The 14878-nt window shown below is 38.5% G+C and overlaps 1 protein-coding gene across 15 annotated transcripts in view; it reads left to right on the forward strand.

The window, feature by feature from the left end:
• Positions 1-14878, forward strand: part of PRUNE2 (prune homolog 2 with BCH domain) — a 446654-nt gene that overhangs the window by 273979 nt on the left and 157797 nt on the right. For all 15 annotated transcript variants that reach the window (XR_012245008.1, XR_012245007.1, XR_012245012.1 and 12 more), the window contains exons 7-9: positions 1975-2133; positions 4684-9682; positions 10769-11309. Coding sequence is in view for 10 of the 15 variants with exons in the window: in XM_073634004.1 (XP_073490105.1) it covers positions 1975-2133; positions 4684-9682; positions 10769-11309 (5699 nt within the window). In the remaining 5 variants the exon portion in view is untranslated. The remainder of the gene's footprint in view (positions 1-1974; positions 2134-4683; positions 9683-10768; positions 11310-14878) is intronic.

Here is a 14878-nt window from a genome sequence, read left to right on the forward strand (position 1 = left end):
CAATCGGGAAATCCAATAATACACATCTGTTGGCAGAAGATTTGAAGACATGCTAGCCAACATTTGTTGGCGGAAAGTCCGACAACAAATGTCCAATGGAGCATACACACGGTTGGATTTTCCGCCAACAGCACGACATCCAACATTTCCCATCAAAAAATCCAATCGTGTGTACGGGGCTTAAGTCCCTGGCTATTCAAAGAAATTGTAAAGCTTAATTTCCAAAAATGCAATCAGTATTAAGTCCATAATGCTCAAATTGGTGTATAGCAACTAAAAGGAAAAAAAGTGCTTAGGCATATCTATATACAATATGCATGAAAAAATTAAAGTGACAGTGAATTATATCCTTGTTCTTAAAAAATGATCCATACACATCCACTACTTAATGGCCTTGTAATCTGATTTTCTCGTTCAAAAGTTTTTATTGAAAGATCAAAATATGGTAACAAGTATAATGTATTAATTAAATGTATTTTAGTAGTTAAATGTAAAATAAAGAAGCAGGTTACGGCATTGTATTAATATAACACACAGATGGTAAAATTATTGTTATAAGTTTCCTTTTTATCAAAATTATAGAGTTTTCAGACTGTTTCAATATTAGCTTACATTAATATTTAGAGGATCATTATCAGTTAATGAAAGAAAATTAGGTCTATTTGTGTCTGAGTTGTAATGTGTGTTAAACATTTGAATAAAGTATATGTATCAATCTACTGAATGTAATATTTTAAATATATTCGATATCACCTGTTTGTAATCTTATTTTTTAATAATTCCTTAATTTATGTCTTTTTCTGCCTCTCCATTTAAAAACCTTTCAATTTCCCCCTCACTTCTATTATTTGAAACAAGTAGTGCACATTAGTTGTGATCTTGTGCACTTGCGCTCTATGCATATTACACATCCATAGTCCATTGCCTATAGTTCCTATTCCATCAAAGGGGCAAGTGAGAGGTGGCAATGTTCGTACATACAGTGGGATCACAGAGAATTAACGTAGCCACCTTCTAACTGGAAGTCAGATCACAGCAGCACAAAAAAGGAATTTGGAGATTTGGTGGAGGAAGAGAGCGTAAGAAGGTACCTTTGAGTTAATAATACATGTGAAATAGAACTTTTTTTTTTTTAAACCAGAGTTTAGTGTCACTTTAAGGCTGCGAGGAACCAGGGAAGGCAAAAGATTCTGTACGTAGACAAAATATAAGCAGATTATTCTTTAATATACTAACCGAACAAAGTGTACTAAAAATACTGTAAATATATAGTTAAAGTGCTAATAAAACATAATGTACCTAAGTATAATGTAGATAAATACAGTCTGCAAAGTATGGAAAATCAAGAAATAAATTCAGCAAGATGATTTAGCTATTGTAGCATTGGGGTGATTATACTCACGTGGTAGGTGCTTTTCCAATGGTACGGCAGTCCAAACTGTGTTTTAGGGCATGGCAGGCCAGTTTTATTAAACAGAATAGAATGTTCACTTAACATTAGTTGCCCATGCAGGGGTTCTTCCACATCAACACGAACAGTCAACTGAAAATGCCAAGCCACCTGGCTCCTTTGTCAGCAGCACCACTGCTTTTCTTATCAGTCCCTCTGACTGTCTTGTACAGCTCTCCTGGTTCATTTGGATCTCCTAGGCTTTAGTCACAGTGCCCTGCTGCACAGCTCACTCCTGACCTACATTCTGAGACTCTAACAGGCAGCTTTCCAAGCTGGAATTATGCTATGGGAGTCCCTATGCAGCCATGGGTGGTGTGTATCATGGCTCTGCATGGACTCTTGTATAGCAGTAATGTTTAAATGCTCAGCCAACGGTGCTAAAAAAAAAAACAGAACTAGGTGGCAGACTCAATGTAGCACCCTAAGTAGCTACCTGGCTTTCCTGGGGCTAGAAAACACCTTGTGTAAGAACATTATGTACATACATTTAATATATTATCTTCTGTTTTCATTGTTACCAGGACTTAATGAGCTACAGGAACATCATTGGTGATCTGAAAGTATTTCTTGATAAATATGAAATTGATATACTTATCCTTTTGGCCAGCTACACATGTGGAGAACAGTCATCAAGACAACAAATTGCAGTCTATTCAGACAATCCTGAACTATGTAGTCAAGTAAGTTATTCTTAAATCCTATTTTGCATTTTTTTTTTAAATTTCTTTTTTTTAGATTTTTGAAAAATGTATGTTTAATGTGTAAGTCAGATTGTAAAAAGAAGCTGGAGCTGGTGTGCTCATCTCCGTCGCTGGAAAAAACGGGTTCAGTTAAGTAAAAGGGGGGCTTTGGGGGGGGTTGCTGCATCACAGGAGGTTTTTCACCTTAATGCATAGAAAGCATTAAGGTGAAAAACCTCGAGGGTTTAGAACCCCTTTAAGTTTTAGTTTTTTTTTTTTTTTTTACCTTAATGCTATTTGCTCCCACTGCTGTCAATCAAATGGTATGTCGAGTGATCCCATAGAAAGTGGGTTTCTATGGTGGGCACTCGTGGGGGGGGAGTCAGGAGCGCCAGTGGAGAACCCCAGAAGAAGAGGATCGAACCTACTCTGTGCAGACTGGTGACTTCCCTGCACAGAGCAGTTAAGTATAACATGTTTATTTTTTCTTAAATTCAAGCTTTACAATATCTTTAAGTTTATTTAAAGTACTCATAGTTTTCATTTTAAAGATTTATTAAAAACTTGCAAAACATAGAAATAAATAACTTGAATAATTAAATAAAGTTGAATTAATGTTTGTCTATTTTTACACAACCTAATGTGGACTAATGCCGCGTACACACGAGCGGACTTTCCGGCAGACTTGGTCCGGCGGACCGGACTCCGTTGGACAATTCGATCATGTGTGGGCTCCAGCAGACTTTTTTTCCCCAAAAGTCTGACGGACCTAGAAATAAAACATGTTTCAAATCTTTCCAACGGACTCGAGTCCAGTCAAAAAATCCGTTTGTCTGTATGCTAGTCCGATGGACTAAAACTGACGCTAGGGAAGCTATTGGCTACTGGCTATCAACTTCCTTATTTTAGTCCAGTCGTACGTCATCACATACGAATCCGTTGGACTTTGGTGTGATTGTATGTAGGCAAGTCCGTTCGTTAGGAAAGTCCGTCGGAAGTCCGCCGAAAGTCCGTCGGATAGACCGTCGGACCAGTCTGGTGGAAAAGTCTGCTCGTGTGTACGCTGCATTACCATTACAATTGACAGCACATATGAATGAATAGCGTACATGTCAGCATAAGAAATCAAGTTATCATTTTGTTGAAAAAAATTAAAGCTGTTGTTCCCCAGCAACCAGCTTGGGCTGATTGGATCAAATTGTCATCTGCAACCAATCATTGTTACAGAGAATATATATCTTTTGTAGCGCTACCCCCAGAGGAGCTGCTAAATTGTTTTGTGATTTCACCTATAGATGACACATGTCGCTCACCCAACACCTACTGACACACCTTAAGGTATTTCAAAGAAATTATTAGGCCAAGCATAGCTTAAAAGACGAGAGGTTTAGAAAGTATACTTACACAAACAATCAATAAGACAACATTACATAAGGACATGGTTAAACTCCTGCAGTATTCTGACTAACAGTAATTAACAGAACTGAACTGCATTTACCTATCAACAGTATATAAAGGCAGTCCTAACTTGTTATAACAGTCCCCGTTGTATCACATTGGCCAGTGATTAATGAAAGAAAGAAAAAAAAAAGTTGTCCGGCAAAGTTTGGGGCTTTGAAAAAAAGCACCACAGTTCCCAACACAAGAGGTTAACTTATGCAATGGTAGTCCCTTACCAGACCCAGGGCGCCCTCTTTTGGGTCTCCAGACATGTGCTCTGGTTCAGTTCAAAACCAGAGCACATGTTCAAGACAGGGATAGGTGTTGCTGTGATGTTTCTCTTTCAATGAGACAGTTCCTCTTTTCCTTCCTTACAAGCAGTGGGTGTGCTCTCTAGTACAGTCTGATCTCACAAGATATCCAAATTAAACCTCACAACCACCCAGGGAGAAAGTTTTGGATCTCTCAGGCAAGGTCCTGCACAATGAGAGTCTTCTCTGAGGTCTCTCTCCCACCTGCAGCAGATCTGTCTTCTACCCAAACACCTGCTTGCTTCCAGCCAGTCCTCTCCTCACTCCTTCATAGGCTACAGACCCTAGCTTTGTTGCATCATCCTATCACCTCCAGGAATCAGACCCAGACTTCTGCATTAATGAATATTCAGTTTAACCCTGGCCACATTGCAGAGGGATAATAGAGCAGCAACAAAAGAAGAAGTTCTACAGCAGTTATCAGCTACAGTCCATGCACTTTCAATCATCAACTATATAAAAGGGTCAAAAGCCTGTCCCTTATACAAAAATACTGATATTGCATAGAACGGGTTTTAATAAAGTAACACATGTTCATGAGATTGTTTACATTAAGATCACATTCACATATATAGCTAATATCTTATAGTGACACACTAGGTAATAAAACCAAAAGATTACCATCACACTCAGGGAACTAGCAACTTCTAGAGGAAGTCTGAAATGAGTGTAGTTAAGATAGCAAGTCATCTAATCTATTCAAATAGTTTTTATTTGGATTTGACCATTTACATTTTAAACTATAACTATATGTGAATGAAGCACACATTAGGTAACTAACTTTATGTGTATTTTACAGGTTTGCTGTGAATTGGAAGAATGTCAAAATCCCTTTCTAGATCTCCAGCCATCAGACAATGGGTGGGATCAGTTTTTTGTTTACCATCAAGAAAGCCCATTGGTGACCTGTGACCAAATTGCAGCAATCATCAAAGATGCCATCAACAGAAGACGTATAGGCATGGTTCCCAATAGCCGTACTTCCTCTACAGAGGCTGTTGCAGGGAGTGCTCCCTTGTCTCAGGGTTCATCTGGTATTATGGAATTATATGGCTCTGATGTAGACCCTCCTCAAAATCCTGTGAATTTTCCAGATAATCAGCAGGAGGCAAATGGATCTGCACAAGTCCAGGTGGATGTCAACATAGATCTTGTAAGCCCAGACAGTGGCCTTGCTACAATAAGAAGCAGCCGTTCATCTAAAGAGAGCTCTGTTTTTCTTAGTGATGACAGTCCAGTTGCTGAAGCTGCTGGTTCTCATCATAATTTTTCTGCAGGTATTGATTCTTATGGGCCTATCCCAGAATGTGTCATCATTGAAGAAGAAACACCTTCATCCAGAAACAGTGATAACATTGATCTTTTCAGCTTTGATCTAGCTCCAAACATTCATTCTGAATCTTCTTCACATTCTGCTGACTATTCAATGGCTGATGATTTTTTCTTTCAGAGTGATTCCTCAGAAGGACAGCAAGCTGTTGCTCAGAAAGAACATAATGAATTGCGGTTCTACAGAGAAAATATGGCTAACTGTTCAACCTCATTATTGCAAACAAAAGTTGCTAATGTTTCATTAGCGGAAGTAGAAAATATAAGTTTAGTAGAATTTGATGACAACTTCATGCATAGTCCTGAGAACCATGAGGACTTATGTGATAAAAATCCAAGTATTAGTGATCTGGCTGAATATGATGCCACTTTATCTTCTGAGGTCCTTGGACAAGCAGAAGTTAAAGTTCCCCCAACACCAATGAACAGTTTAGTTGAAAGTTCTCCACTGGATAATGGACCACCAACCTTTTTCTCAGATGATGTCATAGAAAATTTAAACAAACTAGGATCTTCAGACATATCTCAGGTTAAATATGGATACTGGAGGAATGGAGAGGACCCAGATGCCCTGTTGAATGACACATGGAGTTCAAGTGAACAGGAGTCCGTATTTCAAAGCCCAGACTCTTGGAAAGACCAAAAGCCAAAGGACTATAGTGAAAGTAGAAACTTAGTTGATTCATTTCAACTAATGGGACCATCCTGTTACAGACAAAATAACAGAGGCAAGCATGATGAAAATGCTATGCAAGAAACCAGACCTTATTCTGATTTATGGAAATCAAACAAACCATTTCATGGCGGGTCAGATCCATGGTGTGATTCCTCAGATAAATTTGTAAAGTGTAACAATGAACCAGATAATTCTTGGAGCGCATTGCATGGCGTAAAACATAGGAAATATTTCACAGAAGTGAATGAAGTAGGTGATACAGAGAGTGACCAGTCTTCTGAAAATACTCCCGTTGCCATGGAAACTAAAATGGGTCAAGATATGCTCGAAGAAAACAAACATACCAAAAAGGCAAATGGAATTCCTAATTTAGCATTAAGTTCAAAATGCAATGTCTTTGAATCAGATATAGAAGCAACTACTGATTTAAAACACATACACAGAAATCTTTGTGGCTGGGACTTATATGACCGTAATCAAGAGCCAAGTGCTATAGATGACCATATTGCCTGGGAAGATCCCTTTTTGTCTTATAGATGTATTGATTTTACATCTCCTGCTACAAGTAAGGATTGCATAGTTTCTCCTCCAGACACCAACTACTCCACATCTGACTCAATTTCATCACCTCTTTGTGATGATGAGTTGCATGAAAACTTGTGGCAAGAGCAAAATGCAGATGAGCAAACTCAAAATTTCTTACCTGCTGCCTACACTGAGGAACCCATATTAAATAATACAAGTGCACCAAATTCTGCAAATAGTGATGTGAATGAAGGAGAATCTCCTGCCTTTTCCATAACAACTGAGAAAATGATTGAAGCTGTTGTCAAAATGCAAGAAAACGACACAATGAACAACCAGAAAATTTTCTTATTGCAAGACACTGGCACTGAATGCAACAATGGAAAAAAAAAAGTACTTAATAGAATACATTTATCTAATGAGATTGATGACAGGTCGGAATGTTCACCCAAAGCAAGCAATGAAAATATATTTCAGTTTTCTGTTGCAAGTAATTGTTCAAGTCCTTTTGATATTATTACGAGTGATTTTCAGAGCTGCTTGTTGCCATGTACCTCAAAAGATTTATCGCCAAATAATTTATCAGATAATACTTTGTTAAGAAAGCATGAGCCTCATCCAAAAGTTCATAAACATAGCAGTTTAAACACTGATCTCTTTGATGACCTTGAGTCTGTAAAGCCACCAGCTATCCAACTGGGTTGTTCTACTCTACCACAGAAGGTATTAAAAGTGTCTGAAACACAGAATGAAACCACAGGCGACCGTCAGCTCATGTTTCACACACAAGAAGATGAAAACTTTGATGTCAACATTAATCGTGAATATGAAGATGCTTGGGATTTGCAGTGTGACACAGAATCTTCTTCTTTAAACACTCCAGATGAATTGGACAATTCTAGCTTACGTTATTTACCAAATGTTAATCTGCTTAATAATTCTGTTTCAAGTAAAAAAGAAGGCCACGAGGCCTTAAACAAAGATACAGATTCAGTTATTCATTTGTCACCTGTCAATGAAACTAGATTTCAGGCCAATAATGACAATCCTGAGAATTTAACTCAGAACTCATACCCAGAGACTTACAAGTTACAAAAGCCCTCATTTTCAGAAAAACGTTCACTTACTGAAAAAGAATCTGTTAGCAAGAAGATTGAAATTAAAGAAAATCATTTCAACCCTTCAAACCTTACTGTTGAAGGTGCTGCTTGCCAAGATGATATAGTAAATAGTCCTCAGAGCATCTCAGGATCTGCTGAAACTGATTCAGATTTAAGTCCAGAGGTAGTTAATATCAATACATCTGAAGAACTAAAAATGAATGCTTGTTATAATGAAAACAATCTAAGTGGCTCTTCACTTTCCAGTTCAACAAGCCCAGAGCCAGCGGCCGATGGCTGTAACACTACATATGATGAGCCAACGTGTGCAAGTAAAAATAGATATCTTCCAGTTTCAAAAAATAATGTGCAACTCTACAGCTTCTTGAAATGTAATTCAGATACAAGTGATAATGTTAATGCCCAGAAGAGCTCACTAAACACCATTAACAAAGTTCCAATGAATCTAGATATTTGGAATACTCGGGTATGTGAAGAGTCTGAGTCTTCAACTTCTAGCCCTGAGTCAAATGAAGTTCTAGATAATTCCAGTTCATTGGAGAAAGATACCAAAAACAGTTTTGAGAAGCAACTATTGGATTTGGAGTCTACAGGATCAACATTTTTTGAGAACAATGAGTCAAATTCAACTACTCCAGGCATAGAAGACCAAACATTAGAAGAGCAGATAGGTTGGGTCCACAACTTTTCTTCTTTGGAGTACAAAGCAGAACAGAGCAATACAGATCTTGATGTAACTGAATCTACTCTATATCATAACAGTCTAGTGGATTGCTCTGCTGTAGTTCCAAATGTCAGGAATGCAATATTATTACAAACATTATTACCTGACTACAAGAATTCCGAACAGCAAGAAAATGAAATATTAGAATATTCCTCCTTTGTTTCACAAAGCAATACACTGTCACAAATTGAACAAAGCCATTGGCCTACAAGAAATTGTAAGTGTGCAGATATAGTCCCCTTGGCATCATTTAGTGGAGACTATCCTTCACTTCATCATTGCTTTGAGGATCCTTCAAAGGAAAAGGAAAATTCATTAAATATCTGGACAAGAAATGCAGATGTTAGCTTTACATCTCCGTCTGACTCTGAAGATAACTTCAACCCTAAATTAAACAGAGAAAATGATATACAGGTTGTCCAACATGTTAAAGAAACAGATTTCATGGCGAAAGTTCAAAGCAATTTTCCAAATATTTGTAAAAACAACCAAACTCATATTGTAAATGAGCAAGGTAATTTATATACTCTGCCAGGTTACAACGATGTAAATACTAAAACAAACCCGATAAACATATCAGACACTACAGAAATAAGCAATACAAACTGTGGTCTACAGGATGATGACTTGGTGTCCATTGGTGAGCTTGAACACAATAGTATAATAAGTAGCTTTGAGCATTGTGAACGATTACACTCTGCAAGTTCCTTGCACTCCGACTTTATGCCTGATATCTTAGATGACCACAATCTGGAATCTTCTCCTTTTTTTTGTGTGGATCCAGACCTTTGGAACATGGCAGAAAAAAATTGCAATAACGTATCTTTAAAAGACAGTCCTGATGTGTTAAATAGTTGTGAGAACAGTTCCCAGGCTTCTGATAGCCCAGATCTCTGTAAAGAGTATGAAAATGGTCAACTCTACAGGCAGCAGTTAAACGTATGGACAGACTACTTCCCAAGAACAGCAGCACAATCTGACAGTTCAAATGTGAGTCAATATGATTCTCAGGAACAGGAACCTTCAAAAACATCGAGTACGTCTGCTAGTAATGTCTTGGAGTTAGATTTCATTGATCATGAAAATCATAGCAGTGTAAGAACTGATACTGCTAACGCAGTGTTTTTTGTCAAACATAATGTTGACTTAATTCTTAGAGGCCAAAGTCCATCAACTAGAGAGAATGAATATTTGATAAGACCAGAGACATCAAATATAATGTTTGTAGACAATGCATCACTAATTAGTCATAGTGAGGAGGCTGAAGATCTTAACCAGATAAGAGGTACACAGGCAAAAGAAGAGGATGCACATCTGAATCCACTTCTAAATAGCAAAGAAGCTGGGAAAGATGCTGGATTCACAGAAAGGATTCTGAATAACCCGATTTCTCCTCCAGGTGGCAACATTGGACTGCATAATGGTAAGAACATTAACCATAGTTTCTAAATATTAAGCTAGGTTCAAACCTTGCTATTTGGCTGGTGCTCCACACTGCAACGCACATAGTGCATTGTCTCTCAGTGCACTGCAGTGTGGCACATCTCCATCTTTAATGCACGTTAGGATGCCATTCAGAATGAATGGCACCGCATTGCAACATCGCAAGTAGCGCACAGTACCGTCCAATGCGGTAACATGTACAGAAATATGCACGTTCCCACAACCTGACACTGTGAACAGAACCTTAAAGTGCTGTCTAAATTCTGTGACTATGGCTTTAAGCTCTAAATGTTGGTAAACTGACATTTATGAATGAGGACAAAAGCAAAGCTCCGGTATATTACACAGTATGATATCCACACTTATGCCCTGTACACACGATTTTCTGACGGAAAATGTTCGATGGGAGCTTGTTGCAAATTCCGACTGTGTGAAGGCTCCATCGAACATTTTCCATCGGAATTTCCGTCACACAAAATTTGAGACCTGGATCTCAAATTTTCCGACAACAAAATCCGTTGTCGTAAATTCCGATCCTGTGTACACAATTCCGACGCACAAAATTCCACGCATGCTCGGAATCAAGCAGAAGAACCGCATTGGCTATTGAACTTAATTTTTCTCGGCTCGTCGTACCTGTTGTACGTCACCGCGTTCCTGACGTTTGGAATTTCCGACAAGATTTGTGTGACCGTGTGTATGCAAGACAAGTTTGAGCCAACATCCGTCTGAAAAAAACATGGATTTTGATGTTGGAAAATCCTATCGTGTGTACAGGGCATTAGAGTAAATATTCTTTAAATGTTTTCAATCATCTCAATTATTCTTTTTTTTTTTTTTTATTTATTGGTGGTCACATTCAAACAAGGAAAGATTAGAAAATTAGAAATGTTATATTAGAAAATGTATGATATCAGATAATCTAGAATTGGCAGTAGATGCAGAATAGCTCAGGAAACAAATCTAGATAGTACCTTTATTAATTAGGCTATCAGTGTCTTTAAAAGTATTTTATTGAGGGGATGTAGACTGTCATACAAAGATAAACATTCTTTTTCTTTCACAGATACAGACACAATATTTCAAAAGGCAATGCCTGATACAGTTTTTTCAGCAGAGTCCCCAGATACAGTTCAGTCAACCTCCATGACCATTGTAAGTGAAAATCAAGATACCTATGAGTCCCGATTCCATCCTTTTCACTTGGGGGAGAAGAGTCCCTCTATTCTTCTTCAAAGGAGACAAAGTAAGAAGACATCAGAAGAAATCTCAGAACACAGCTGGAGCATAATTTTAAGCCAGACTGAAACTTCTGATACCTCTCCTGAAGATATTTTCAGCAGAGCTGACACCGGAGATGGTGACAGAGATCTGGCTTTATATGAAGAATGTGATATACAGGAAAGATCTCAGACAGCAATCAGAGATAATGATTATGCAGAACTTGAAGAAAGCTTTGAACTGTGTAAAATGGACGTCAGTGATACCAGAACAAGCACAGCAACAAATAATGATTTCTTTTCATACGGCAAAGGGCTGCACTCAAAGCTTTCTCCAGAAGGTGGCGCATGTGCTCTCCATCTGGGTAAGAATGCTGATGAGCAAAGGTAAGAATACTTTTATAGTGTTCAGTCTGCAAAGAGCGTAAGGCTCACCATACATGTTACAATCTGATCAATACAATCTCTGTAAAATCAACTTTAGATCTACCAAAATTATATCATTTGAGGGCCTACCTAATCTATCCAAGCTATTAATATCCAATCAGATAGGCTGTTGCATTACATACATGATGGTAGCTCTAAAGGAGATTGAAAAATCAGATTGTAACGTGTGACGTGAGCATAAGGCAACTAATACTGTTACTGCCTGGTATTGAGGGCTAGTAAATAATAATATATAATGTTCAAAATATTTGAAGTTAGCACAGTAAGCTCACACAAGGCACTATCTACCTTTTTTTTTAACACCTAAAGGCACATAGTGCCCATGGCATCAGGAGGTTATGTGCTGAGAGCCAATCACAGCGGTCATATAATACAGAGACCATGCTGCTGCAAAACTAAGTATTAAATGTATTTAAAGGATCACCGGAGGTTTCTGTATCATGTGACCGCTGTGATTGGCTCTCAGCACACAACCTCCTGCCTTTAGTGGACCAGTGGCGAAGCTAGACATTCTTTCACCGGGGGCAAAGACTCTGTTCGGTGGTTTTTATTGTTTAGTTTTTATAAACTATTTTTTACAATATTATTATATTGCATCGGTGTCAGAATCTTTAGAATCCAACCTTAACATTAGTTAGGGGATTCTGATGATAGGAGGGACTTGATGTTAGAGGGGATTCTAAAGTAATGGGGGAAAGTGCTGTAAGGGGAGTCCCTCCTATCATCAGAATCCCTTTTTACATCAGAGTTCTGACTTATATCAGTACCCCTCCCCCTCATATCTATGCCCCACCTTACATCAGTATCCCCCTTTGCATCAGAGCCCCTCCTTACATCAGTTCCCCCTTTGTATCAATGTCCCCTCTTACATCAATTCCCCCTTACATCAGTATCCCCCTTTACAATGCCTTCCTTGCATCAGAGTAACCCTTTCCATCAGAGTCTTCTCTTACATCAGAGTCCCCCCTTACATGAGTGCCCCCTTTACATCAGAGTCCTTCCTAACATCACCTAACATATACCGATTATATATACTATTCTAAAAATTCACAAAGATCAGACTAATCCACTGGGAAGACCGATTGTTAATGAGATTCAATTGATTAATGCAAGACTGCGGGAATACATTGATAATTTTCTGCAACCCCTCATCAAGAACACTGTATCATATTTGAAAGACACAAAACATCTCATTCAGGTTTTAGACACAATTGAATTGGACAATAGTGAATATTTAATAGCGACACCAGATGTATCATCACTATACACGATAATCAATCATGAAGAAGCCATTCAGGCATCAAATAGGGCATTAGAAAATTTTGGAAACCACTCGAGAAAACAAAAGAAGTATATTTTGAAATGTTTGTAATTTGGTTTACAACATAATTATTTTTGGTTCCAGTCTGATTATTTCAGACAATTACAAGGCATTGCGATGGGAGCAAAGTTTGCACCGAGTATAGCAAACCTATTTATGTCAAAATGGGAAGAAGTGGTATTTCGAAATTGTTGTAATATGGAGGGGAGATGAAGAGTCTCTAAAATTTTCTTTGAAAAATTGAAAGATAACCAAAAAAATATATACATCTGTCTGGTAGATATGATAAAAAAAATCACTTTTTAGATCTCACTGTACAGTTGGAAGAACACAGAATTACAACCAAAACATATTTTAAGCCTGTGGAAAGGAATAGCTATATATCGGTGGATAGCTGTCATTATGACCCATGGCTCATTAATATTCCAAAAGGACAGCTTATCAGATTACGGCAAAATTGTAGTAAAATAGAAGATTTTGCAGAGCAGGCATCGATGATTGGAGAAAGATTTGTCCAAGGGGTTATAATAAGCATTTTATTAAAGAAAAAATAGAAGAAGTATCCACTGTAAAATGAGAGGAATTAATTAAAGATACATTAAGACCGTTCTCATTAGAGTTATGGGATCGACTGGCAGTTACCTACAAGTTCAAATCCCAGCACACCCCCCTAGCTCCGATATTTGGAAACGCTAGGTTCACCCCGGGTCTCCACCCCAAAAATTTCTCGTGGTGGACTAACAAGGGCTTGATGCGTATAGCAGACTTTTGTGACCATAGAGGTGCTTTGTCGAAAATTTCCTTACGAGAAAAATATGACCTACCAAATTCGGAACTTTTCCGTTATACACAGATATCACACTTTTTGGCGACACTGAATCGCACCTCAGATCTCACTACCTTTTCCTCAATGGAAAATCTCTGCAGGACTTTCGATAGGCACACGGGTCACATATCAATGATATACAACATCTTGGCCTCGACCTCCCAAAAATTATTTTACATGCAAAAATGGGAACAGGATATGGACACAGTCCTATCACCTGAAGAATGGAGCAAAATAATACAAAACGCATCTAAATCGATTATTAATACCTCCTTGATAGAGGCGAACTATAAAGTTTTGATGAGATGGTACATGGTCCCGGAAAGGATAGCGACCTTCATCCCAGGGGCGTCCCCCCGGTGTTTTAGAGGATGTAATACAGATGGCACCATGTTCCACACCTGGTGGACATGCCCTAAAGTGAGGAGATTTTGGATACGAACATATAACCTTATTTATTCCCTTACGCAAGTGAATCTACTTAAATCACCTCTGCACGCACTGTTGGGACGCCCAGTGGAGGGGGCATCAAAATCAATGCGCAGACTTATAGTATTTATATTTATGGCAGCCAGAATCTCGATAGCAAAATCTTGGAAGTCCTGCTCGATTCCCTTTTACTTATTAAAAGCAAAACTCTCGTGGATAATGGTAAATGAACGCCTTTCGGCAATTTTGAAGGATAAGATAACAAGGTTCAATAAAATATGGGAACCCTGGATTGGATATCTTACAACCTCATAAGACACCTGGTAGGTGAAACATTATACACTTAGTAGGAGTGCATCCACCCCATACACCACTCTCTACCTCCCCTCTCTACTCACCTCTCTTCTTCTTTTCCTCTCTCTTTTATTAGCAGTTCTTGGAGTACTGCATTTTCTGTCCTTTTCTCCTACCTCTCTTTCATCTTATTCTATTAAAAAAAGGGGCATCGCGGGCCTCTGACGCCTCGAGGAGGTGGGGGGCATGCGCGAGGGCCCAATTATTGGATTAAAGAGCTGGTCTAGGTATTGACCTGACTAGACGAAAATTACAACAAGTAAGCTAGACAGTACATGTGAACCAACCGCTCTGCGGTTGAACTATGGAGCATTAACCATGTATTAATACTCTTCTTACTTGTACAGTTAAAAGCACTTCCTTCTTCTCCTAGGTTATGTTTGGAGGTTTAATGGACAATAAGCAAAGATGGAATGGGGGGAGGGGGAAACAAAAACAAAACGGATATGTGCAAGGATTTATGGGGATGACTCCACCACCAAGTCACAGTGAGTTCCCAAGGGGGTGACTGGTGATAGGAGACAACAGTTGTCATCCCACACGATGGCCCTTATGGGCCATGCATGGGTGATACAATTG

This window comes from Aquarana catesbeiana, linkage group LG01 (assembly GCF_042186555.1).
Source record: "Aquarana catesbeiana isolate 2022-GZ linkage group LG01, ASM4218655v1, whole genome shotgun sequence".
Taxonomy (NCBI): Eukaryota; Metazoa; Chordata; class Amphibia; order Anura; family Ranidae; genus Aquarana; species Aquarana catesbeiana.